This window comes from Prunus dulcis, chromosome 3, assembly GCF_902201215.1.
Source record: "Prunus dulcis chromosome 3, ALMONDv2, whole genome shotgun sequence".
NCBI classification, from domain to species: Eukaryota; Viridiplantae; Streptophyta; class Magnoliopsida; order Rosales; family Rosaceae; genus Prunus; species Prunus dulcis.
Window position 1 is genome coordinate 12,795,868 of NC_047652.1, and position 23,901 is coordinate 12,819,768.

General features: G+C 38.6%; 1 protein-coding gene across 2 annotated transcripts; it reads left to right on the forward strand.

The window, feature by feature from the left end:
- The first annotated feature begins 9,249 nt into the window (after positions 1-9,249).
- LOC117622977 (elongator complex protein 5) lies at positions 9,250-14,468 on the forward strand. 2 transcript variants are annotated; one of them, XM_034353797.1, is made up of 10 exons: positions 9,250-9,488; positions 9,597-9,689; positions 10,005-10,179; positions 10,313-10,359; positions 12,088-12,157; positions 12,478-12,704; positions 12,819-12,917; positions 13,244-13,319; positions 13,461-13,689; positions 14,000-14,468. In XM_034353797.1, the coding sequence occupies exons 1-9, from the start codon at positions 9,330-9,332 to the stop codon at positions 13,652-13,654; spliced, it is 1,140 nt and encodes a 379-aa protein (XP_034209688.1). In that variant the 5' UTR covers positions 9,250-9,329; the 3' UTR covers positions 13,655-13,689; positions 14,000-14,468. The 2 variants fall into 2 exon arrangements, with proteins under 2 accessions (XP_034209688.1, XP_034209687.1); XM_034353796.1 differs by having other exon boundaries at positions 9,265-9,488; positions 10,013-10,179.
- The last annotated feature ends 9,433 nt before the right edge of the window (positions 14,469-23,901 follow it).

Sequence of the window (23,901 nt, forward strand, 5' to 3'; positions counted from 1 at the left end):
ATGATGTTTCTCCAGATAAATCGTTCCACATCGACTTCTTCAATATAGGATAGAGCTTCGGCATTGATCCATTTAATAAAGTTTTCAGTGGCAACGATCATCATTTCTTTCTTGGCAGGTGTCGTTGACATGGGGCCTACTAAGTTGATAGCCCATTGCATGAAAGGCCATAGACTGTTATGCGGATGGTAGGTCTCGGGAGGCAAATTAGGAATTGGTTTGTAACATTGGCAGCGATCACATCTTTTGACATATTCAGTGGAGTCAAGGCGCATAGTAGGCCAAAAATAGCCTACGTTTAGAGCCTTCTAGGCGAGTGACCTGCCCCCAGAGTGGTTGCCACACTGGCCGTCGTGAATTTTGTAGAGGACCTCAAGTGTTTGAGGGTATTTTGTGCAAGTGAGATGAGGGCCGAAGTATGATCTGCGAATGAGCTTGTCTCCTTGCATATAATATCTCGCGACTTTCTGCTGGACATTTCTAGCTTTAGACTTATCCATTGGCAGATTTTCATTCACTAAGTAGTCGATGATGGGGTCTTGCCAGTTAGGGTCTTCATCGATCTGCATTGAGTCGATTGGCTCTATTTCTTCGATGCTTGGCCGGTCAAGGTGTTCAACCAGGATAGAGCGTCTGAGCTAGGTGTCCAGTGTTGATCCTAGGCTCGCCAACACATCTGCATAAGTGTTCCCTGCCCGTGGAACTTATTCGAGGTACTGGACCATTTTTGGATGCTTTGCTATGTAATTGCCTGAGGCTTGATTCGTGATCAGCTAGGAGTCTCAGTAGATGGCCAATCTCTTGCTCGACAGTTTTTTTGCTAGGTGTAATCCTGCAAGCAATGCCTCATATTCTGCCTCGTTGTTTGAAGCAAAAAAGCCTAGTGTGATAGCTTGTTCTAACAAAGTTTCGTCTGGGGTGATTATGATCATGCCTGCCCCACATGTTGTTAGGTAGGTTCGAATCGGTGGGGGAGGTGTCGTCTACTTTTTCCTTGCTTTTTGTGTCATCTTCTCTTCTTCAACTGTCGCAGTAAACTTTACAACAAAATCTACCAAAGCTTGGGCTTTTATAGCAGTCTTTGGCCTGTAAAGGAGGTCGTATTAACTGAGTTCCATAGCCCATTTCATGAAGGATCGATCTTAAAAGAACTGTCATGACAATTATCCAGTGTGCTTGATAACAGGGCCTTAGTTTTCTCGCAGAAACCACAAGTGAAAAAATGAGCTTCTCCATTTTTGGATAGTGAGTCGCTGCATCGAGGAGCTTTTGAAGTATAGAATACCGGATGTTGTGCCCCCAGCTCTTGACAACTGAGTCGGACACCGCCAGGTAGATGTATAAGTCTTTGCCTGGTATCGGTTTTGAGAGTAAGGGAGGTGAAATAAGGTAGGTTTTCAAGTTTTGAAAAGCTACTTCACACTCGTCATCCTACTTGTCTTTGTGTCCTTTCTTCAAGGCTTTGAAGTATGGTCTGCACTTGTTGGTAAATCTTGAAAGGAATCAGTTGAGTGCTGCCGCCCTATCCGTTAGACTTTGTATCTCCTTTGTTGTGGCAGGTGACTTCATGTTGAGTATAGCCTTGATTTGATTTGGATGTGCCTCGATTCCTCTTTGGGTGACTAAGTATCCCAGGAATCGGCCGGACGAGACTCCAAACGTGCATTTGCTCGGGTTTAAGTTCATGTTGTATTTTTGAAGTAGGCTGAATGCCTTGGCAAGGTTCTTGTTGTGGTCTGCTCACTCGGGAGCTTTAACTAGCATGTCGTCTACGTAGACCTCCATAGTTTTGCCGATTTGCTCCTTGAAAATTTTGTTCACCAGCCTTTGGTAGGTTGTTCCAGCGTTCTTCAGCCCAAAGGGCATGACTTTGTAGCAATATGTATCTCTTTCGATGATGAAGGAGGTCTTTGCCTTGTCGTCTTCATGCATCATGATTTGGTTGTAGCTGAAGTAAGCGTCTATGAAGCTTAGTAGTAGATTACCGGAAGTTGAATCGACGAGCTGATCAATTCTAGGCAGTGGAAAGTTGTATTTAGGGCATGCCTTGTTGGGGTCGGTTGAGTCGATGCACACTCTCCACAGACCTTTATCTTTCTTTGCTACTAGAACAGCGTTCGCCAGCCATTCTGCGTAGGAGACTTCTTCAATAAAACCGGCAGCTAGAAGCTTGTCGATCTCGGCTTCAATGATGGCAACCCTCTCGGGGGCGAAGTTGCGTCTCTTTTGCGCTACAGGCTTGATAGCTGGGTTGACGTGTAGGCGATGAAAGATGATCTATGATCGAAACCAAGCATGTCGGATGATGACCATGCAAATACGTCTTTGTTGTTCTGGAGGAAGGCCGCACGCTCTACCTTTTCCTCATCGCTTAGGCGTGAGGCGATCCACGCTTTTCTCTTTAGGCTTCCATCCTTCTTCAGGAAATACCTACGGACGGATTCCCTCGACTTGGTCTTGATTCTTTAATTACTATTGAGGAGTGCCTATTCCCTTTCCTTTCTGGTCTGCTCGGCCTTCAGGAACAGGATCTGTTTTCTTCTCTGATTGTTCTACTCCCTTTAGATCTGCCTGATTCACAGGGAGGACCTGTGTTTGCTTGCTTCTCTTCAGCATTTAACTGAGCATTTCCTTGCCATTGCCTGATCATTGTTGATCTGGCCGATATCGCCTTTAGAGATTGGGTAGCGGATCTTATGATGTGTGGCGGAGGTGATGGCGTTGATCTTGCCGATCTATGGTCTGCCTAGAATGCCATTGTATGGCGAGATTTCATCAATAACCATGAACTTTTGCGTGCTGACTACAGGTGGAGAGTAAACATCGAGATCTATCGTGCCCACAGTAACCGTTGTTACCCATTAAAGCCAGTCAGTGACTTGACTGATTTATTGACCTTTGTCTCTAAGCCCATATGTTGGATAACTGCCAATTATAGGATGTTGGCTGCACTACCCTCGGTCGACCATGCCATGAGCGATTTGAATGCTGATGACAAGGGCGTCGTTGTGTGGTAGATCAAGGCCGATCAGATCTTTCTTTTAGAAGTTGATCATGGGATCGTCTTCTGCTAGTGGGAAACTAGTGGAGACTTGAGAGATCACTGTGGCCTGTTTGATCTTCCTCTTCTTTTCTTTGCTGGTCAGCCCGGACTCCTTGGAGTCAGCTAGAATTGTGTTAATCCTTATGACCTTCTGAGGTGGCTCCTTGGCGGTGTCGTGATCCTCTATCTGCTGGATGGCCTACTTTGCGATAAACTCCATGCAGTGACCGTCTCTCCCGAGTTCTTCGAGGTGTGCTTTCTACGCAAAGCAATTATTCATATTGTGCCTTTGCATCGCATGAAATGCACAATATTTTCTGGTATCCCTCTTGTCTGGATCTTCTTTCAAGGGTGGCGGTCTTTTTACCCAAGGTTTGTCCTTCACTTAGGCTAAAATTTGATGTATAGGGATGGAGAAGTTGGTGTAGTTCTCTTTTGTCGTGGTCTCTCCTTGTGGACGCGACTTGCGTTTGTCTTTGTCCCTGCTTCCAAGTCTGCCATTTCTTTGGTCTGCCCGCTTGGTCGGCCGATCTTCCTGCTCAGTGGACTTTTTCGCGGCGATTCGATCGTCATCCCAGAGCGCTTAGCGTTCCGCGGTCAAGAAGACCTCTGCCAGAGTCTGGCTGGGAGTGATAGTCAGCTAGCGGTATAAGTCGTGTTCTGCTGGAAGGCTTTTCTTGAATGCAGAGGACGCGATTAGGTTATTGCATCCTACGATGTTGGCCTTTTCTGCTTTGAATCTCTTGATGTAATCTCGAAGGGATTCATCGGGCTTCTTGTGCAGGTTGTACAGGTGGTCAGGGTTCTTCTTCATCGTCCGATGAGAAGTGTACTCTTTGGTGAAGACATAAGCAAGCTCCTTGAAGCTGCTGATCGACCCTGATGGCAAGGTATAGAACCAGTCCTGAGCTACTCCCCGCAAAGTCATTGCAAACACCTTGCATATTAGTGCGTCTTCGGCTTTGTAGAGGATCATAAAGCTCTTGAAATGCTTCAGATGGCTTTTGAGATCGAAATCGCCTTTGAAGTAAAATCGTTTCGGGAAAGCAGCCTGCTTGATTTCGACCGTGAAAGGTGAGGAGTTTGCTCAGTCTACCTCAACACGTAGTGCAACTTCGAAATTTCCGCCAATCTTTAAGTCTCGAAGTCGGTTATTCATAAGTTTCTCAACATCTTCCGCATACATGGCTGGTTGGCCATGTTGATGACCTTTACGATTTGGGCAAGACTAATTAACTTCCTCGTTGGTTTGCAAGAGTCGACCTTCTTGGTTGCACTGCCTAGGCGATGTGTTGGTGGACTGCGCTTGCGAGGGATTCTCTATAACTTGGCGACTAGAATTGGTTCTTAGAGAGTGAGCAGCGGAGCGCCTTTCTTCACGGTCCTCATTGTGAGGGTTATCAAGTTGACCTCCTTGGGGCCTAGCCTTTCGTGAATATTTCTCTGCGAGCGGGCAGCGGAGTGCCTTTCTTCACGATTCTCATTGCGATGGTTGTTAGTTTGACGTCTCTGGGAGCCTAGTCTTTCATGAACATTTCCCTACAGACCTAAGCAAGCACGGATGTCTGGTCTTGGCCCAGCCTATCGTGCATGTTGGCCCTTAAATTTAATCTGGATAGGAGACTTTATTTGCTCTGAGTGTGGCTTGCAGATGCTTGCGACATGTCAGCAAGCTGATCACGTTGTTATGCATCTCTTTGTCTGCTTACTCTTGCTCAACCTGCTTGGTTCCCGTCGAATTGCCTATCAAAGTGTTCGTCCATCTTTCTCTCTTCGCTCTGTTGTCCAAGGCCAAGGTTTTGAGCCAAGTTTATTTGGTTGAGAAGCTGCTGTATCAAATTGTTTTGGTCATCCATTCTCTAAGTTAACTAGTCAACTTTCAGATTAAGGTCTACTTGACTTCGTAAATCGGGAGGAGAGAAATGTGTGGAGCCCAATTGCAAGCGAGTTTCATTGGATGTGTACGCAGGAGCGTGTGTCGAGCTTAGAGGCAATGGAGGGAATGCTTGAAGCTGATCCAAAATTGGGCCAAAGTCGGCGGTGGTAGTGAGCCCACCTTGATGGGAGGCTCCACCACGCTCAATGGCGGTGCTATGAAGGTGGCTAGATTCGCCCACGAGACCTTGAGATGGTACGACGACGGAAGAGGTCGGCGCGGTGGTTCCAGTCACACTGGGTGGCTGTTGTGGTGCGACAACTAGGGGTTTGCTGCGGGTTCGCATTGGCGAAAGGCGGTGGAGTGGCTTTGGGCCGTCACGGATTGAGCCATCGCGGCGATTTTGCTCCTTGTATGCTTGCTTCAAACCATGGTTGTTTGGAAGGCCTCAGTGGATTGGAAAATAGGAGGAACGGATTCCTTGAGCACGCGTTGGGTATAACTCGTGCTCTCAATGAAATCACCAAATGTTTATGCAAATAATCTAATTGGAGAATATTCGTTTCTATATCATTCAACCTTCGATCTTCCTTATCTCTCTTCCTTGTTTCCTGTAAAATAGATTATAGTAAATAGACCACACCCGTGGGGTGCTGGCTAAAGGCCCTATGATGCCTAAGTTAGTTCTAGTGTTTGTAGGAAAACAATAGCTAAGCAAAGGGTACGGAGTTATATGCAGGGTGTGAACGGGGCCGGGCGGAGCCGTGTGTGGTGGACGGAGCCGTGTGGAGAAAATATGGGGAGTGGAGAGAGAGAGAGAGAGAGAGAGAGAGCTTCAGATATTTTTCTCGGGTATTAGGAGTAGGTTTAAATGTACCTTGAATGATGAATAAGGTCGTCTATTTATAGGAGCCTCGGGGGTAGGGTTTCGTAGAGAATATGATGAGTTCATTCTCTACCCAAATTCGTAGGGATCAAGTCGGACTTGATTATATCTCTTTATTGAAGATAATATCTAATTTAATGATATTATCTTCTCTTTATTGAAGATAATATCTGAATTAACGATACTATCTTCTCTTTATTAGAATAGTATATAAATTAATGATATTATCTTATTAAATAAAGATAATATCATATTAATTAAGATATTTATCCCAATTAATTAATTGGTCGGATAAACTAGTTCAATTAATTAATTTAAGACATAATCTTCTTTTCCACGTGGTGTGCCGTGATTGGAGATAGAAATATTTGCTCCCATAGGTTCCGAAGAGACAACCTTAAACGGTTTGTAATCACTATGTTCTTGCCTTCTTTCTTCCTTTTCAGTGATAAAACGTTATATTGATTGTTAATATTTGGAAGAGGTTTTCTATTCACAGTTGTTGTGTGAAAACAAATTTTCTTTATAGTAATTGCTCAAAAGTTTCTTCACCTCCAAAATCAAGGGAAATAATCACAAATTCATTTATCTCTAAATTTGCGTAAGTGTATCATCATTGGCACTTAAAATAAATAATAATAAAAAAGATTGTCTGTCAAGAAATTAACTTCTAACTAAATAGTTGTTGTGCATCAAGTGAGGAGTTGGCTTGATAAAGTTTTTAGTCTATATCTTAATTGATTAAGGGTTCAAATTTTCTTAAATCACAATATGACAAAAATACATAAATTGCCTTTAAATTGAGAGAAATAAGAAGCAAAAGCCTGTTAGAAAGTACAATCGCATGAAAAGAAAATCAATTGCACATCGACATTATCAGGTTCAAGTTAAACAAAATTTAGAATCTAAAATTTGACAGGCAAGTTGTGCTGGAAAAGATGTGGGAAATCTGTTACAAATCCATAAACTCCTTTACCACACATAACACTAAGAGCGTATTCAATCTAGAGTTTGGTGGAATATAAAATACTTTGGTAGAATTTGAAAATTCAGGTGTACTTAATGTAGACTATTGAAAATCAGTACTAGTTTCATTAATAGTTATACATAAAGGACAAGCCCATGGCTTGGGAGATGAGGAGAGTGATCTAGAGAAGTTAGGTTTAGAAGATCTTTCCTTCACACCATAAACAGTACCTAGTCATAGAATTATTTAATTGGGTTTGATGATTTGAAAAAACTGGCATGTATTATATCTTTGCAATTAAGGGGATGACTTGTCTTAAGTCATTCGTGTGGGGACACTAATATAAGTATATAGGTGCTTACTGGAGAGTGAGTACAACAGAATCCATAAATAGAAGAAGTATGAAAGTCTACATGTCAATCCTTAGACCTAAGGCACTATGGTTACCTTGTGGATACGTTGTTGATGTTAGATGTTGTCATCTAATCAAACTCAATCCAAGACTTGACTTAAGACATTGTCAAGTTCCTTGATTGACCTCATGATGGCATGTGAGTGTACAATAAGGCATCTCTTAGTAAAGAAAGAATATCTAAGATGTGATTCAGGAATCTCTAGACATAGAATTAAGTTTGATTGAGAAAGATGTTCCTAATCACACCCAAGTGAATCCTATAAGTCATAGAAATTTACATTATGGATTTGACATGAATTCCTTATCATATAAATGTGATTAAGGACTATTGGGAAAAAAAAAAAAAAAAAAAAAGGATTGTATTGCATTGTCATTATAACTAAATATGCTATCCATCTTATTTTAGTTTGAGTAGCTTTGACATACTGTTAGGTATCACTCATGACTTTGTGAAAATATACCGTAATTAGGTCATCATAAAGGCGAGAATTAAAAAGAGTTTTAATTCACAAATTAGTTTAATATCCATTTTTGTTGTAAGTCCTAATTTTAATCCTCAAACTCTCAAATTAATAAATGTAATCTTTTGGTCTAGACAACAATTTGGTTCTTGATGTCACATTCATACAAAACTTTTGGGGTTAATCGTTTTATCAGTCCTTGAATTTAGGCACAATTTGCAAAATGGTTCTCATGGTCCTTTAACTTAAGTTTCGTTAGGACAAATGGTCTTACCGTCAATTTTGTTAACTTTTCTATTAAATGCGGGAGAAAAATGACATTTTTGTATTAAAATTGATAAAAATATGAATAAAAAATTAAAAAAACTAAAAAATAAAAATTAAACTTGTTTGTACAATATCTGACCCCCCACTCACATCATGACACCTGGAAGATGAACGAGGCTAAGACCAACTCGGTAAGCCACGCCGAATGGTCAATCGGCATACACCACCAATTCATACATGATCATCAAGTCGATAAGTGCTAACGGCCGACTCACTTGCACCAATCTTCGGCACATGATGCCGAACGACCAGTCAACACATTCGGCCGATTCTGATAGATAAAGCTCGGAACTCCTGCCAGAGCCTATCAGGGCACGTGTCGACCGTCGAAGACTCTCCCATAAGTCCCACATCGAAACTAAGTATTAAGTGATCACCCAACACCCTCTATAAATAAAGCCCCTTGGCCAAGCTAAAAGGTAAGACTATTTACTTGGCTTGTGCTTTCACTATCAATAGAATTGCTCTTAGTCACTAACTTTGGCATCGGAGGATCTTCGGCCGGTACTGTTTCTCTCCTCGGGCTGAATCCAGCATCGCGCCTCGAGAAAGAACGCCATGGACCGAAGGCTCCTCGGGTCCAAACCATCCACATCACCTGTAAGTTAGTCTTATCTCTATCTGTTTAGTTTTAGTTTTAGCGCGAACAAAACTCTCTCTCTCTCTCTCTCTCTCCCCCTCTATCGTGATTTCTACTATCCCCAATTTTTTTTTTTTGGTTGGTTTTTTTATTAGATTTTCTTTTATTGTTATTTTAAAGATATAATTTTTTATTCATTTTTTTAGGTTTAATATAAAAATACCATTTTGCCTATGCATTTAACAGAAAAAGTTAACAAAATTGACGACATGACTATTTGTCTAAACGAAACTAAAGTTAAAGGATCACAGGAACCATTTTGAAAATTGAAGTACTTAATGGTCAAAATTCAGGGACTAATAAAACAATTGACCTAAACTTTCGTTAAAATTAATTACGTGTCATCGCGTTACCAACTTTATAGATATATTATAATCAAAATATAACTCATTTTAGCCCTATAACCCACGTTTTTGCCCAATAATGTGATATACTATTCAATTAGGATTTCACATCTAGGTTCCATCAAGCAAATCATATAGCAAATTGCAAACTGACGTGTGGATCAAAAGACCAAATTGATTTATTTGAAAGGGTAATTTGAAAATTTAAGGACAGAAATGAAGAATTTTGAAAAATTTAAGGATCATTCCTGATAAAAACCGTTCTTTTTTAAAGCATTAAAGTAAAAATTACGTTTAATTGAAAAGCAGATTAGGGCTTAGATACTCCTACGCAGAACTCGAACTCCAAGTACCCAGCATCAATGGCGGAATGGGTTTGCAGAGCCCTTCGAGACGGTGCGTTGGAGGGAGAGCATGCACCCGCTCTCACAATCAAGGACTCTATACCAACACCTCTCGGCTTCGACGCCTTCTGCCACGTTCTCTCCCAGCTCTCCACCAACATTTCAGCCAAAAAATCTCAGTCGCGGTCAGTTTGCCTCTCCCGAAACAACTCCATTTCGTAGATTAAAATGTGTAATTCTCTGTTTGTAGATTATTTTAATAAAATTCTCTTTGCTATTGATTTAATTTGTAGAGCTCTGGTGCTCGTCGCGTTTTCTCGGAGTCCGTCATATTATGTAGACTTGTTGAAGAGGAGAGGACTGGATATTTCTTCTTCTCAGCAGTGGTAACGATAGCCTTCTTTTAAATTTCCGTGCTTTCCACTCTGTTTGGTTATTGAGAAAATTGGAAAAGAAAAAAAAAAATCAGAAAGTAAGGGAATTAAAAATAAATAAAAAAGATTTTTGCTCTACAAAACGTGACCAAACATTGGTTTTATTGTTTTAATCTGAGAAACCGGAACTAAGCATTCATTTGTTGTGCCAATATGCCTGCTTGAGAAATTTGGCATTGCTTTAAGCTGAAAGTAATACACGTTACACAATGAATAAACACACATAGATAATGTATATAATTCATGGGGACCTCTGGACTGAACTAGCATTACAGGATTCGGATTTTGGATTGTTACACGGATCCTCTTGGTTGGAGAGAGAGGCTCATGGAGTGTGGAAGTGCTAAAAATCTCTCTCATGAAGCTTCCAACATAGCTAGTACTTGCAGGAATGTGAAGGATGTGGACAAGTTGTTCTCTTCAGTTATTTCACTTGGAGAAGGTATTCTTGGTTCTACTTGTACTGACTTACATGCATTGGCTGATTTTGTTTTTGTAGTAAGATGCCTGTTTGACCATGTAAGCATTCACATAATTCTAGTATTATTGTAATTGTGGATTTCTTATGCTCGCAGGATTGGTTGGACAAGGGAAAGTTCGTTTCAGTGTTGCAATAGACTCGGTAATTATGCATCCTGTGATTGTATATATATGATATTCGAAATATTCCAGGGTCAGTGCTAGTACTTTGAGGTTGAAGGTAGGTTTAAGTTTTCCTGCTGGTGCAGTGTGGCAAGACTGTACTGTGATATCTGCTATAGTTTGATTTGTTTGTGTGTGATGTGTAGAAACTTTCTATTGAGTTAAAACACTTGCCAGAGACAAGAAATTTGCATTGTAACTCTTTTAGTGTCCTGTCTATGGTTGGGGCTTGGAAACTTCCTTCAAGGTTTCAACAAAAATTTCAGCAGAAATTTTGATGGTGCGTTCAGCTCAGCCATAAAGATTGAACACCTTATGAGACTTAGTGTTGAGGTTGAAAGAAGGTTTAAGTTTGCCTGCTGGTGCAGTGTGGCAAGGCTGTACTGTAATTTTATACTGTAGTTTGATTTGTTTGTGTGTGATGTTTGGAAACTTCCTATTGAGTTAAAGGACTTTCCAGAGACAAGAAATTTGCATTGTAACTCTCTAAGAATCCTGTCTATGTTTGGGGCTTAGAAACTTCCTTCTGGGTTTCAACTTTCAACAAATATTTCAGCACAAATTTCGATGGTGTGCTCGGTTCAGCCTTAGAGATTAAACACCATATGGAACTTAGTATGTTTGTTGTTTTACTAGAAAATTATTGAATATGCGAGCTGCTTTTATTGGGGCCATTTTTTGAAATGGCTAACCACAATTTCTTTTGAATGCCTTCAGTTTACTGAGGAGGTGCCTTCTTGATGCACTGCTCTCGGTTCTTATCCATAAGATGTCTTCACGAAGCATGCTTAATGTTTAAAAAATACCTGACAGGACACTGGGTTTCATCTTAGCATGGTATGGATGTTCCATAGTTTTACTGTGAGAGTATTTGAACTTAGTCTGAAAAACTAAGTATAGTAATTCTTTTAGTGATAAGCTAAAAATGGGAACTGCAATCATCTCAAATTGTTCGAATTTGTTTAAGGTTCAAATATTACAAAAACGGAAAAAAAGAATATTTTTTGTTTTATGTTGTTATATTTGTTTGTATATTGCATGCTATGAAGAAATTTGTCTTACAATATTCTTTTTACATATAAAAATCATGAACAATTTGATTTAATGATTTGTGATAGTTCAATACCTGTTTTCCTCTTCTTGTTGTTGATGATAAGAAGTTATTATAAATTTTTAATTTACATTACTACCAGATTTGGGTTGATTAATGCACTTACATAGTCCCATTTTCCTTTTCCCTTCTTCTTTCCCTTTTTTGGCAAAGAATACAGCTTAAGTCCACAATTTTATTTGAAAAAGGTGTTTAGTTTAGAATAGCCAGTCTTACAACCTCTCAACCATACAAACGTTGGATGATTATTGATGTAATGTATGGTTTCCTCTCTTGAACTACACTTCCCTGAACTGGGAAACAAAACCCTTTCCTTATATAACTGATGTGCATCAGCACATTGTTCCATTTGCATGAGTAAAAGCCTGCTAATGCCCTAAAGTTTATTCATACTGACTATTTCTCAAGTGGATAAGGAGATTTTTTGCTTTTTGTTTTGCTTAATGTCTATGTTGGAAAGTAGGTCCTGTGAGGATATGTTTGTTTTTGCCCACCTTTGGAAATTCCGCTTATGGTTACTTCTGGTGTTTCTCTATCTCTCCCTCCCTTCCTCTCTCACTCATTTCTTTTTTGCTGATTTCTTTTCAAATTTTTCAGGTAAATGAAATGTTAAGACATGCATCTTTGTCATCAGTTGCTGGCCTTTTGAGCAACCTTCGTTGCTGTGGTATATAAACTTTACTAGCTCCTCAATCTTTTTCCAATAAAAATTGATTGTTTTCGTCTAGGCTTTCAATATATATGTTTTCTAGTCATTTTCTATTTCAATAAGTTTAGTGCACACTTAATCTCTTTTGCCCTGAGCTTTCAGCTGCTATCCTAAAAAGCGTATAATATAAACCTTTTGGATGATGTAATATATACTTTTGGCAATTCAATGTAAAATTGCGCATGCCTCATTTTGGAAGTTAATGAAGTGTATGGTTTACTTATTGCACATATTCAACTTTTGGAGGCTGCAAATTCACTTTTATCTTATGGTTGTAGATCAAATTTCAAGTATCTTTTGGTTTCTTCATGCGGATCTTTGTGAAGAAAAGGTCACTGCTGTTATTGAATATATGTCCTCTATGGTGGCCAGCATAGAACCACTAATCCCATTTGCAAATCGACATAGAGGTAACTCAGAGAATCTTTCTTTAGTTGAACGGAATTTTACGAAAGGGAAATTTCATGTCCGATGCAAACGTAGAAATGGACGTGTACGAGTGATGGTGATCTCTCTCTCTCTCTCTCTCTCTCTCTCTCTCTCTCTCTCTCTCTGTGAAATTCTTTTACTGATCTGGAAAGTTGGTAAACTAATACATGTCCCTGAAACTTGTAATCAGTTTGAAGAGATTCACATTGGGCAGTCAGGCATCGACTTCACATCCCCTTCATCTGAAGATGGATTAGTCAATCAAGTCAATCAAGGCCTTTTGCCAAAGGTCACCTGTTTAACCTTATCTTAAACTGAAATTATCCAGGAGAACACACTTTCTTATTTGGAATTAAGCCTTTCTTTTATTTGATTCTTTTCAGTTTTATTACATGGTGATATTCTAAATTGCTGACTGCGTCTATTCTGATACATGGATGATTACTGAATCATTAATGACTTCCACGTAACACATATAACTAGATGTTATGCAGACACATGGACATAAACAAATGTACACTAGTGAATAAGTTTTATTGTGCACACAGATAATAAAGTTGTCTAAACTCTCTGTATGAGTTTTATTTTTATTTTAAAAACTGTTCTTCTCTACAGGTGCAATTCAATCTACAACTGTCAGAGAAAGAGCGAAATGATAGGGCCAAAGTTGTACTTCCATTTGAACACCAAGGTATGGAAACATGGATGGATATAAGTGGTTTGGTCTTATACCTTATATTAAAAAAAAAAAATGTTACATTATTTGATCTCTTCCCTTTTATCTGCATGATTGTGATGCTCCAAAAACAAACTTTTTGACTTTTTCTTGCAGGAAATGGTAAACCTGTAGAAATTTATGATGGTCGAAAATCTCTGATGGATAGCAAAAATGAGGCAGCACCTGTTTCAACTGGGAATTCAAAAATTAATGATGACTCTAGCAAGGGTGAAATAATATATTTTCGTGATTCAGACGATGAGATGCCAGATTCTGATGAGGATCCTGATGATGATTTGGACATATAGTGGTTTTCCTCCTTCAGAGAGAGTACTGGAAAATGGTAATTTATTTTCTCCATGCCAGTCAATTGAACATACCTTCAAGATGCACTGACGTATAACTGACAATTAAGACACTTCATTCATTTTCAGTCTAACAGTATTGCTAATGAAACTGATAAGTCTCTATGAGTTGGATCTGACATTTCATAGTAAATAGTGATAATAATACTTATTGCAACTTTTCTGAAATTAGGTTTTCTTAAGATCCCCACTTTTCTTTATTGTCTGCCCTTGTTCAGTTGTTTGTGTGTGTTCTGTGCTCATCTGAGCTTCGGTTGTTGATTTTTGAATAAATATAAATTCTTGCAGGTTTGGTTGCCTCTTGGTCATTCCAGGTATCATATATGTTCAATCAAGTGGGAGGACAAATGTTATAAACTTTCCTTGATTGAAGGATGGTTATGGGAGTAAGTCTGAGGTCCAGAAAGCTGGACATTGGAGCCCAATTGACAAATATTAGAACTTAGCAGAAGCAAAAGGCATTTGTAGTACGAAAAAGATGGAAGCTTGTAAATCTTTTTGCGCTCACACCACTCACTTGTGATTCTGTCTTATATCTGTGCTTGGAACAATATACAACGGGATTTGGGCTGGAGGTCTCTCTCGTTCTCTGTGACTCGGATTTCAACCTTAGACAGTTTTATTCTGTCATTCCCTTGTATATTATGGAAGGAACTGTTCAATTTGTTGACTAGGCATTAGAATAATATTTTGAGGGGAGAAAATATGCCTCTGGTGAATTGGAGAATGTATCTTGTCCTCAAAATCTTAAGTTCAATACTGTGGGTCCTCTCCTTGCCTTTTGAAAATCTTGCATTCTGCTGTCTGCTTTGTCCATCATTCTAGATATTAGTTTCATACTGAGGCTGCGGGCATCTATGGCTGATCCAAACTTTTTCGAGTAGTTTGCTCTTTGGGTTTGATGTGAGGGCGTATCAGTTCCCTCAATGACGGCCATGCTCCAGTTGGGGGGGCCTTGGTTAACTGGTAGATCAATGCATCAAGTGTGACACTTCTTTGCCATACCTTTCAGAAACTTCTTCGGCAAAAAGAACTAGAATAACTTTGTTTAGGAATCGCATCTTTTATCCAAAATGCCATTCCAGTTATAACCCTAACATGTTTGTTCTAGAACATCCATTTGCAATGTGCACAATACACGTGTGCCAAGAAGCCGTGTGCACTTGAGCTACGCATAAAATAAAAGCACCCAATATTGGCACTTGGGTTTTTTTTTTTTTTTTGGGTTTGTGATTGTCGGAGAACAATAAAAGAAGAAGAAAGAAATTGAATTAAAATTAAAGCTGTATAACAATTAAATATAACATATTAAACATAAAATAAGGTCGATTAAACTGACTTGAAAGGGTGATAATTGCTTGTAGAGTTGTAATATCTTTTAGATAATATTTAGCTCCCACATTTGTTTAAGAGTTAGTGGCTTTTTCATAGAACTTTGGAGGTCCATCGCCCTGCAGGCCTGTATGTGGCCCGCCCTTGATTAGAGCATCTCCAAAAGGGGCTTTAAAGTGGACTCAACCACTATGGAGCTCTAATATATAGAAATTAAAAATTAAAAATTAAAAATTCCCACATGAGAAAGTCGAAGCGCAAGTGAGCTCAACCTAGCTCCGTGTTCCACTCGCCCAGCGCACGCGGGGATTTTCAATTTGCCCATCCTACCGCTTACCTTTTTAACATCGGTAATCCAACAGTTGGGATTTGAGCAAAACAAAGGGTTTAAAGTGACCAACGATAAAATTTTATTTTATGTTTTTAAATTTATGCAAGCCAATCTTGCTAGGTCTGGTTTTCCTGAGGATTAGTTAGGGGACAAAGATTGGGTGAGTTGATGGTTAGCGATTGTGTTTCATTTGTTTAATTAGGGTAAGTCATTGCAGTAGATACTTTCATTGAATTTTGGCTAATACAAAGATGCTTTTTTATTTCTTTTAATAAAGCTTGAAAGGGCATTTTGGTAATTTTACACAAAAATAATATATGTATGAATGAAATTATACATTCACAAATAGATGACAAATATGTTTTATGGACATATGGAACATAAAAATATTTTATTTGGTAAGAAAAATAATCAAACCCATAGGGGCATTTTTGTCATTCTCAATATAAAAAAATTAAAAAATAGCAAGTATATAAAAATGACTCTCTATATTCAACAAAATATATGTGAATCATGTTATATTAACATTTATAACACATACACATGTTAATAGTGTAAAAATAAATCTCTTTCACTCATTGTTAGTGCTCTGTAATAACAGTTTGTGAGACAGTCACTATTATTTCAGAGTTTTTATCAAAAATAGCCAAAATTTACCCCTTATTTTTATAAAAACTTTCAAATATAGCAAAAAACCCACTTAAAAAGATTTAAATACCCTCAAAGTTAAAAACAATTTGCATCTAAAAGTTAAAATCTATTCAGACCATCTACATTGTGGTTCAGAGAGAGAGAGAGAGAGAAATGGTTTGTTGTTTGAAAGGGGGAGAAAGGGGAGGAATGACTCTCTCTCACATCACGATCCCCTTTCCCCACCCTCCCGGACCTCACTTCAACTTCCCCTTCCCAAATACCGCTTTCAATCATCAGAAATTCAATTCACCAACTATAAATGAAATTCAGTTCAATTATAATAAAATAGATTGATAATTATATTACTGGGAGAAGAAAAAGATGTACCAAAAAATTCTCTTTTTAAACTTTGAGAATGGTATGGTTATTTCGTTCTTCTTCTCCTTTAATTCTTCAAGTAATATAATTCTCTTGCTTTGTTACTTTATTGCACAGGATTTTTCTGATGAAACAATTGTTAATTATATATTATTGATTGCTTTCCAAGTTCTTTGTGTTCTGATGACCTCGAATGCTAATTGATATACGTTCTTATACTCATGTATCGTAGGCTCATAGTGCTAGAGAGAAGTTGTTGAGTTTCGACTACTTTTGTTTTCTGTTTTTGATGTTCCTGATTTTCATTTATTATAAATCTGCAGTAGTTTATCTCATTTAATGTCGTGTTGATAAATTATATTCTAATCATGAATTCAGACTTCATTCCTTTTTTTATTTGTTTTTAATTTTGAGGGTATTTGAGTATATTTAAGTGAGTTTTTGGCTATTTTTGAACGTTTTTATAAAAACTGATATTTATGAAAATAGGAAGTAAATTTTGGCTATTTTTGATAAAAACTCATTATTTCACTGTACTAAAATTTCATAAAGTTTACAATAAAAATAATACTACTAAAATCTCAAATTTAAATCTCAAATTCAAACTTATGTATAGGGACAATACAATGTGCGTTGTAATCTTATCAAATAAGATAGAGATCCAAAGCCATAATGAACATGGCAGCTCTAGCTACTTTCATTATTATCTGATAAATGTACATGAAATATGGATCCAAAGCCATAAAGAAGAAGACCCAGCTCCAACTACCTTTATTATTATCTGACAAATGTAAATGAGATATGGATCCAAAGCCATAAAGAAGAAGACCCAGCTCCAGCTACCTCCATTATTATCTGAAAAATGTATATGACATTGGTATCCAAAGTCATAAAGAATATGACCTAGCTCCATCTACCTCCATTATTATATAACAAATGTAGTTTTCAGAATCTTGTCTAATTTTAATTTTAATTAGACAAAAACTAACATAAACTCCATGATTATTGTCCGGGAAACTTAGCTCCCTTTCTCTCAAAAAACACTCTTAGAGCCTTTTCCACTTTGAGGGGGGAGGAAGCCATTGTTCTTCCCCCCTCTCCCCTTTTCTCTTCCTCTCTTCCTCCTTTCACCTCTTCCCCCATTTTCAGAGACAAAGGGTTTTCCCTATTTGTCTTAGTTTTGTTATGATTTTCACCTGCATTTCGGCGTCGAATCTCCACCACAATTTTTTTTGCAATTTCTTTATGTTTGGAATAAGTTGTAGAGACTCTTTGGGTTCTCTGTGTAGTTTTTACCTCTCCTTTTGTTGCAGAGACTCTTTGGGTTCTCTGTGTAGTTTTTACCTCTCCTTTTGTGAGAGTTTTTCATCTCTCTTTTGTGATAGCTTTTCATCTCTCCTTGGTGTGAGTTTTATTTGTATTGTTATGGCTTGGTTTTTTCAAGCTTGATCTCTTTTTTATTATTCAAAGTTTGCAATTTTAGTTGGGATGCCTATACCAGAGTTTCTTCGATCTTGCTTGATCGTTAGTGGAGACATACCTGATTTTCTTAATTTTGATATTAGACCGCTCCATTATTATAATGGCCTTTTTGTGGCTAGTGACTTTTTTAGCTGAATTATGAATGCAATCATAGAATTTCTCAACAACAAAAAAAAAGAAGACAAAAACTAACATAACATATACATACATTAAAAAAAAAATTAAGGTAACTGGAAAAAAAAAAAATTAAACATAAAAAAAAAAAAATTGAGCCCCCCATTGTGGAAAAGATATGTTTAAAGTTCAAAATATTCTATCGAAGCTCTAAATAAGGCTCCAAACGCCAATTTTTAGATCCCCAAATAAAGCCTAAGATTGAGAGTGCTCCTAGAACCCCCTAATGTCTTCTTGTTTATATTCCTTAAGCTTCATTAGGTTGTGAATTTTGTCCTTTTGGTCATCCTCATCTCTTATTTGGGTCTTTGGGATCTAAAAACCCTAAACCCTAAAGTATTATAACTAGTTAATGTCTTGTAATGCATGCTTTAACGGCATATTATTGAGGTTGAAAGAAGTATTATAACTACATTAAAGGTTTATAATGATTTTGGTAGCTGTGTTTGTGTATATAAACCTTCACGTTGATAAATGTAAATGTACACCAACGGAGGGTGTTAAGTCATCTCCAGCACTGGGTTAAACCCATAAATTAAACCCTTTCACACTCAAAAGTCATTTATATCAGTGGGCTAAACCTGCCATGTCACTAGACCAAACCCACTCAGTAGGCCAAAGAGGCCAAGTGTTGGGCCAAACTTGGCCTGATTCATGAATGGGCTATTTCAAGTTTGCTGACGTCAGCTAGCCATTATTATTATTATATATATATATTTTATACTTTTATAAAAAAAATTCTAAAAAATTCATAGATTTTTTTATATATAAATACTAACCTCATGTCTACATAATTTTTCACATTCTTTTCATCATTTTATCTAATTTATGACATTCTTTTCATTGTTCCTTTTAGATACTATACTTACTCTTTTCATCCTTCTACATAATTTTCCACAATTTTTTAATCCTTTACATATTATCTTTCTTCTTTTTTCATACAAAAATTGTCCCCTCTCATCTAAAATGTATTTTAAATAGGGTCTAAGTAGTACTTTAATTAAATTAATCAATATATTTAAAGAATATACTAAAAATTAATAAAATATTGAGAATGCTATGATTGAGTCCTGCGTTGCTGGAGACGGTAAAAATATAGCCCATTACTATTCTTTAAAAAAATTATAAATGGTGAGCTAAATTTTATGGGCGTGCTATGTTTAGTCATGCACTGATGGAGATGGCCTTAGTTGGATTGGCCCAGACTTTCGATTTGTTCCCAAGTGGTCCCTAGTTCAAACCCCATGATACCCGTGTATGAGAGTTCGCCTCCTCTAACTTTGTCAAAAATAAAATGAAGACGAATGTAAAAGTTAAGTATCAATATATGAAATTAGAGAGAAGTTGCTAATATTACAATATTGAAAACACAAAAACAGTCCAAAAATATCAGATATCGGGTTCTGTTTGCACTTACACAGAAGGACAGGGGCCTATCTCATGAATGCTAATTACATTTTGAGTGTGTTAGTGTTACTATTTCTACCATAACCCACATAAGATCTCTACTTACAATGCAAACCACTTGTTAGGAATTGTTGATCAAATACAATTGTCTCATATCGGAAAATTCCATATTAAGGCTTTTTGAGATAAAATTGCACATCTAGATGGTTAGATGCACTAGTACGATTTAGTATTTGCGCGACGAAAGTTTGCGCAACGAACAATATTTCGTCGCGCAAAAAATACTATTGCGACGAAAAAAAAATTCCGTCGCGCAAACAACAGAAAACTGGCGCGACAAACAGATTCGTCGCTCAAACAATCTATGCGCGACCTAAATTCATTTCGTCGCGCAAAGGTAATGGATAAAAACCCGGTTTATTTTGTTGGTGCCAAAATCTTGCGCGACGACAAAAATCGTCGCGCATGACAATATTGCGCGACAATTATAAACATTCGTCGCGTAAAGATGGACAGAAAATTGGCTCCTTTTTTTTGGCTGTAAAAAAACTTGCGCGACGAGAGTTTTCGTCTCAAAAGACAACTTAGCGCGACGAAAAAATGTACCGTCGCGTAAGAAAACGAGGGATACTTATTTGTGGCGCCAAAATGAAGGGTGGATATATTTTTTTTGCGCGACGGATTTATCTTCGTCGCGAAAAGTTTAATGCCGGTGCGATCTTGCGCGACGAATTTAACAATTTGCGCGACGGAATTTAAATCTTGCGTGACGAAAAATATAATTTGCGCGACGAAAGTTTGTGCGACGGATAATATTTTTCGTCGCGCAAAAAAGCAGATGACGGCACGTATTTGCGCGACGGAAATGTTGTTTTGTGCGACGAAAAAGTGCCCTTTTGCGACGGCATTTTGCGCGACGAATTCAGTGATTCGTCGCGCAAAGTCCTTCTTCTTCATATTAGTATCTGCCATTGCAGAGGCAGAATGCAGAAATTGCATTCTGCCTCTCTCTCACTCCCCCTGCCGCTGCTCTGCTGTGAATTCAGGACGTTCATTGGGTATGTATTTTTTGTCGTTAGTTTAAATGTATTAATGTAAATTCGTACTAATACTATTAATTTTGTTCTCGTTAGGGATATTTGTGATTAGTGATTAGTGGAGAACGATTGAGAAGGTATGTTATTGTAAAAGTTTGTTTGTTATGTTTGTAATTTTTTTGTGAAGTTATATGTTTATAATGTTGTGAAATTGTGCGTGACGTAGCACAATGTGTTGTGATGTACGAAGTTAATTGAAATTAACTTCGTACTTTTATTTTATGTTTAGTAACACGTAGTTTCCCGTTCGAGATTAGTTGGATTTCGTGCATGGATGCGTAAGGCATGGCTGCGGTCCAATTAATTCTTGAATTGTCCCATTACTTGGACAGTTTGGTAATGCATAGTGTTGTCACATAATCTTCGGCTACAGGATTAGGTTTCGATTGTGGAGATTTCGGTGTCATCTCGATACGTTCTTCGGGTGGTACGTAGGTATTTATACCTATGCCCACTTCAAGAACTGTGTCGAGATGCTGCCGAAATTAATCCACGTCGAAATCTAATCTCATGTAGCCGTAGGTTACGTGACAGGACTATGCATTCCTGAATGGGATAGGGCCCTTACCGGAGGCATAAGGTGACATTATAACTTCGTATGAAGTTGTTGTGATTGTTGTGTCGTGATTGTGGTTTCAGGAATTATGAGCAGAAGGTGGATACTGAACCCGAATAGATGCGCAGACGAATACTTGGATGGAATCGAGGATTTTATTGAGTTTGCACGTAGACACAACCCGGGTGCAACTAGAATCCGTTGTCCTTGTAGGAGGTGTAACAACACGTTGTGGGAGACAATTGAAAATGTTGGATTTCATTTAGTAAGGAATGGAATGATTGAAACATATAGCATTTGGAATCTTCACGGCGAACAAGTAGACCATGCTTCGTCTTCAAATGCCCCAAGAGTGGACAATGTTGAACCTATTGTGGATCCTAATGATCAAGTCATGGGTATTATACAGGATGCTTTTCCATTCGCATCGACCAACATCAATCGGGAAGGGGAAGATGACGTGCCTACACCAATAGACAGTGCGGAGTTTGAACAGTATGAAAAACTGTTAAAAAATGCCAACCAAGAGTTATACCCGGGGTGCAAAAGCTTTTCCGTTCTCATTGCCATTGTGGAGCTAATGCACGGAAAAATAAAGTATCGTATGTCGAACTTGTGTTTCGATTACTTTTTGGGGTTTTTCAAGAGAATGCTTCCGACGGACAATTGTTTGCCGAAAGACCATAAACATGCACAGAAGGTGTTGCATGGTCTTGGGTTGGGTTATGAAAAAATCCACGCTTGCAAAAACAATTGAGCATGAAACGTTGGATACATGCCCTATATGCAATGAGTCGAGGTTCAAAATGACATCCCAGAATAGAACGACTAAGATACCACAAAAAGTCATGCGTTATCTGCCCCTTAAACCTAGGTTGCAGCGATTGTATATGTCGACGCATACTGCCACAGACATGAGATGGCATAAGGAAAAACGGGTAGGCGATGATGTGATGCGGCATCCTGCAGATGGGGAGGCATGGAAAGAGTTCGATCGAACGTTCCCCGAGTTTGCTGCTGATCCCCGAAATGTTAGATTGGGACTTGCCGCTGACGGATTCAATCCGTATGGGGTTCTAAACCAACACCACAGCACTTGGCCGATTTTCGCATTCCCATATAATTTGCTGCCTTGGAAATGCATGAAAAAAGAATACATGATGATGACTGTTTTGATAACTGAGGATCCTGGCAGGTCAATTGATGTGTACTTAAGGCCGCTGGTTGATGAGCTGAAGGATTTATGGACAAACGGTGTTTGCACGTACGATAAATCAACTGGGAAGATGTTCACTTTGCGGGCAGCAGTTATGTGGACTGTGAATGATTTTCCGGCATATGCAATGGTTTCTGGGTGGAGCACAAAGGGTTATATGGCATGTCCTGTATGCAAGGAAGATGTAACTTCTGGTTGGCACGCGGGAAAAGTTTGTTACCTTGGTCATCGGAGATGGTTGCCATGGGACCACGAGTGGCGGAAAAAAGATAAAGAGATCGACGGGAACACAGAGCGTCGCCTCAGACCTAGAGAATGGTCCGGTGATGAGATCTTGGAACAGCTGAAACGTTTGGATTTTGCTCCGTTCGGGAAAACAGTTAGTCGGACTAGACCTTCTACCCATTTGAACTGGACGCACAAGCCTATGTTTTTTGAGCTCCCATATTGGTCGAAACTGAAATTGAGGCACAATCTAGATGTGATGCATGTTGAGAAAAATGTATTTGACACATTGGTGGGCACGATTCTAGATATCGAGGGCAAGACAAAGGACACAATCAAAGCTCGTCTTGATTTGGAAAGAATGGGCATACGAAGGGGTTTATGGATGAATAGGGACAGTGATAAAGCTAGAAGGGATCTTGCATTCTTTTCTATGAAACCGAATGACAAAAAAGAGTTTCTAAAGTTTGTATCGTCTGTCAAATTTTCCGATGGGTATGCTTCTAATATCGCACGTTGCGTGAATGTCGATGGGGGTAAATTTACTGGACTTAAGAGCCATGACTGCCATGTGTTTATGCAACGCCTACTTCCTGTGGGTATTCGACACCTACTGCCGGAAGATGTGGTGAAGCCAATCATCTTGTTATCCAGATTTTTTTCCCAACTGACGGCAAAAACATTGCGAAGGACAGACATGTTTTAGTTGCGCCATGACATTGTCCAAGTCCTATGCAAGTTTGAGATGATATTTCCTCCAGCTTTCTTCACAAGTATGATGCGCGTGATGGTTCACTTGCCAGAAGAGGCATTGCTTGCTGGTCCTGTCAACTATCGTTGGATGTATCCAATAGAAAGGTATATAATCCTTTTCGTTTGTGTATGCATCATTATCCCAGGCTTGCTAATTTGTATCATATCTTTTTATTTTGACAGGCTTCTCGGAGAGCTGAAAAAAAGTGTACGCAACAGGGCGAAGCCCGAAGGATCAATTATAGAGGCTTGGGTTCAATATGAGTCACTTACTTTCTGTGGAATGTATTTAAAAGATGTGGAGACGGCTTTCAATCGTCCTCAGCGTAATAACGACGGAGGTATGAGAAAGGAAAAACTTTCTGTTTTTGCCCAAAGCGCCCGGCCCTTTGGAGATCCTGGACGAGGGGAGTCGTTTTCTAGAAATGACATGGAAGTAGCGCATTGGTTCGTACTGAACAATTGTGATGAGATAATGGCATACTTAGATGAGCATAAAGAGATGATGAAGCGAGAACATCCATCACATTTAGTTGCCTAGAAACACCGTGAATTGTTTCCACAATGGTTTTTGGATTCTATAAGTTATAAGTGTTTTGTATTTGA

What these genes read in the sequence shown, in the direction of transcription:
- LOC117622977 (XM_034353797.1), top strand. Translation starts at nt 9,330, where the DNA reads ATGGGTTTGCAGAGCCCTTCGAGACGGTGCGTTGGAGGGAGAGCATGC. An exon ending in ATTTCTTCTTCTCAGCAGTG is followed by an intron (nt 9,690 to 10,004) that starts GTAACGATAGCC and finishes GGACTGAACTAG; the next exon opens with CATTACAGGATTCGGATTTT. An exon ending in TCAGTGTTGCAATAGACTCG is followed by an intron (nt 10,360 to 12,087) that starts GTAATTATGCAT and finishes CAAATTTTTCAG; the next exon opens with GTAAATGAAATGTTAAGACA.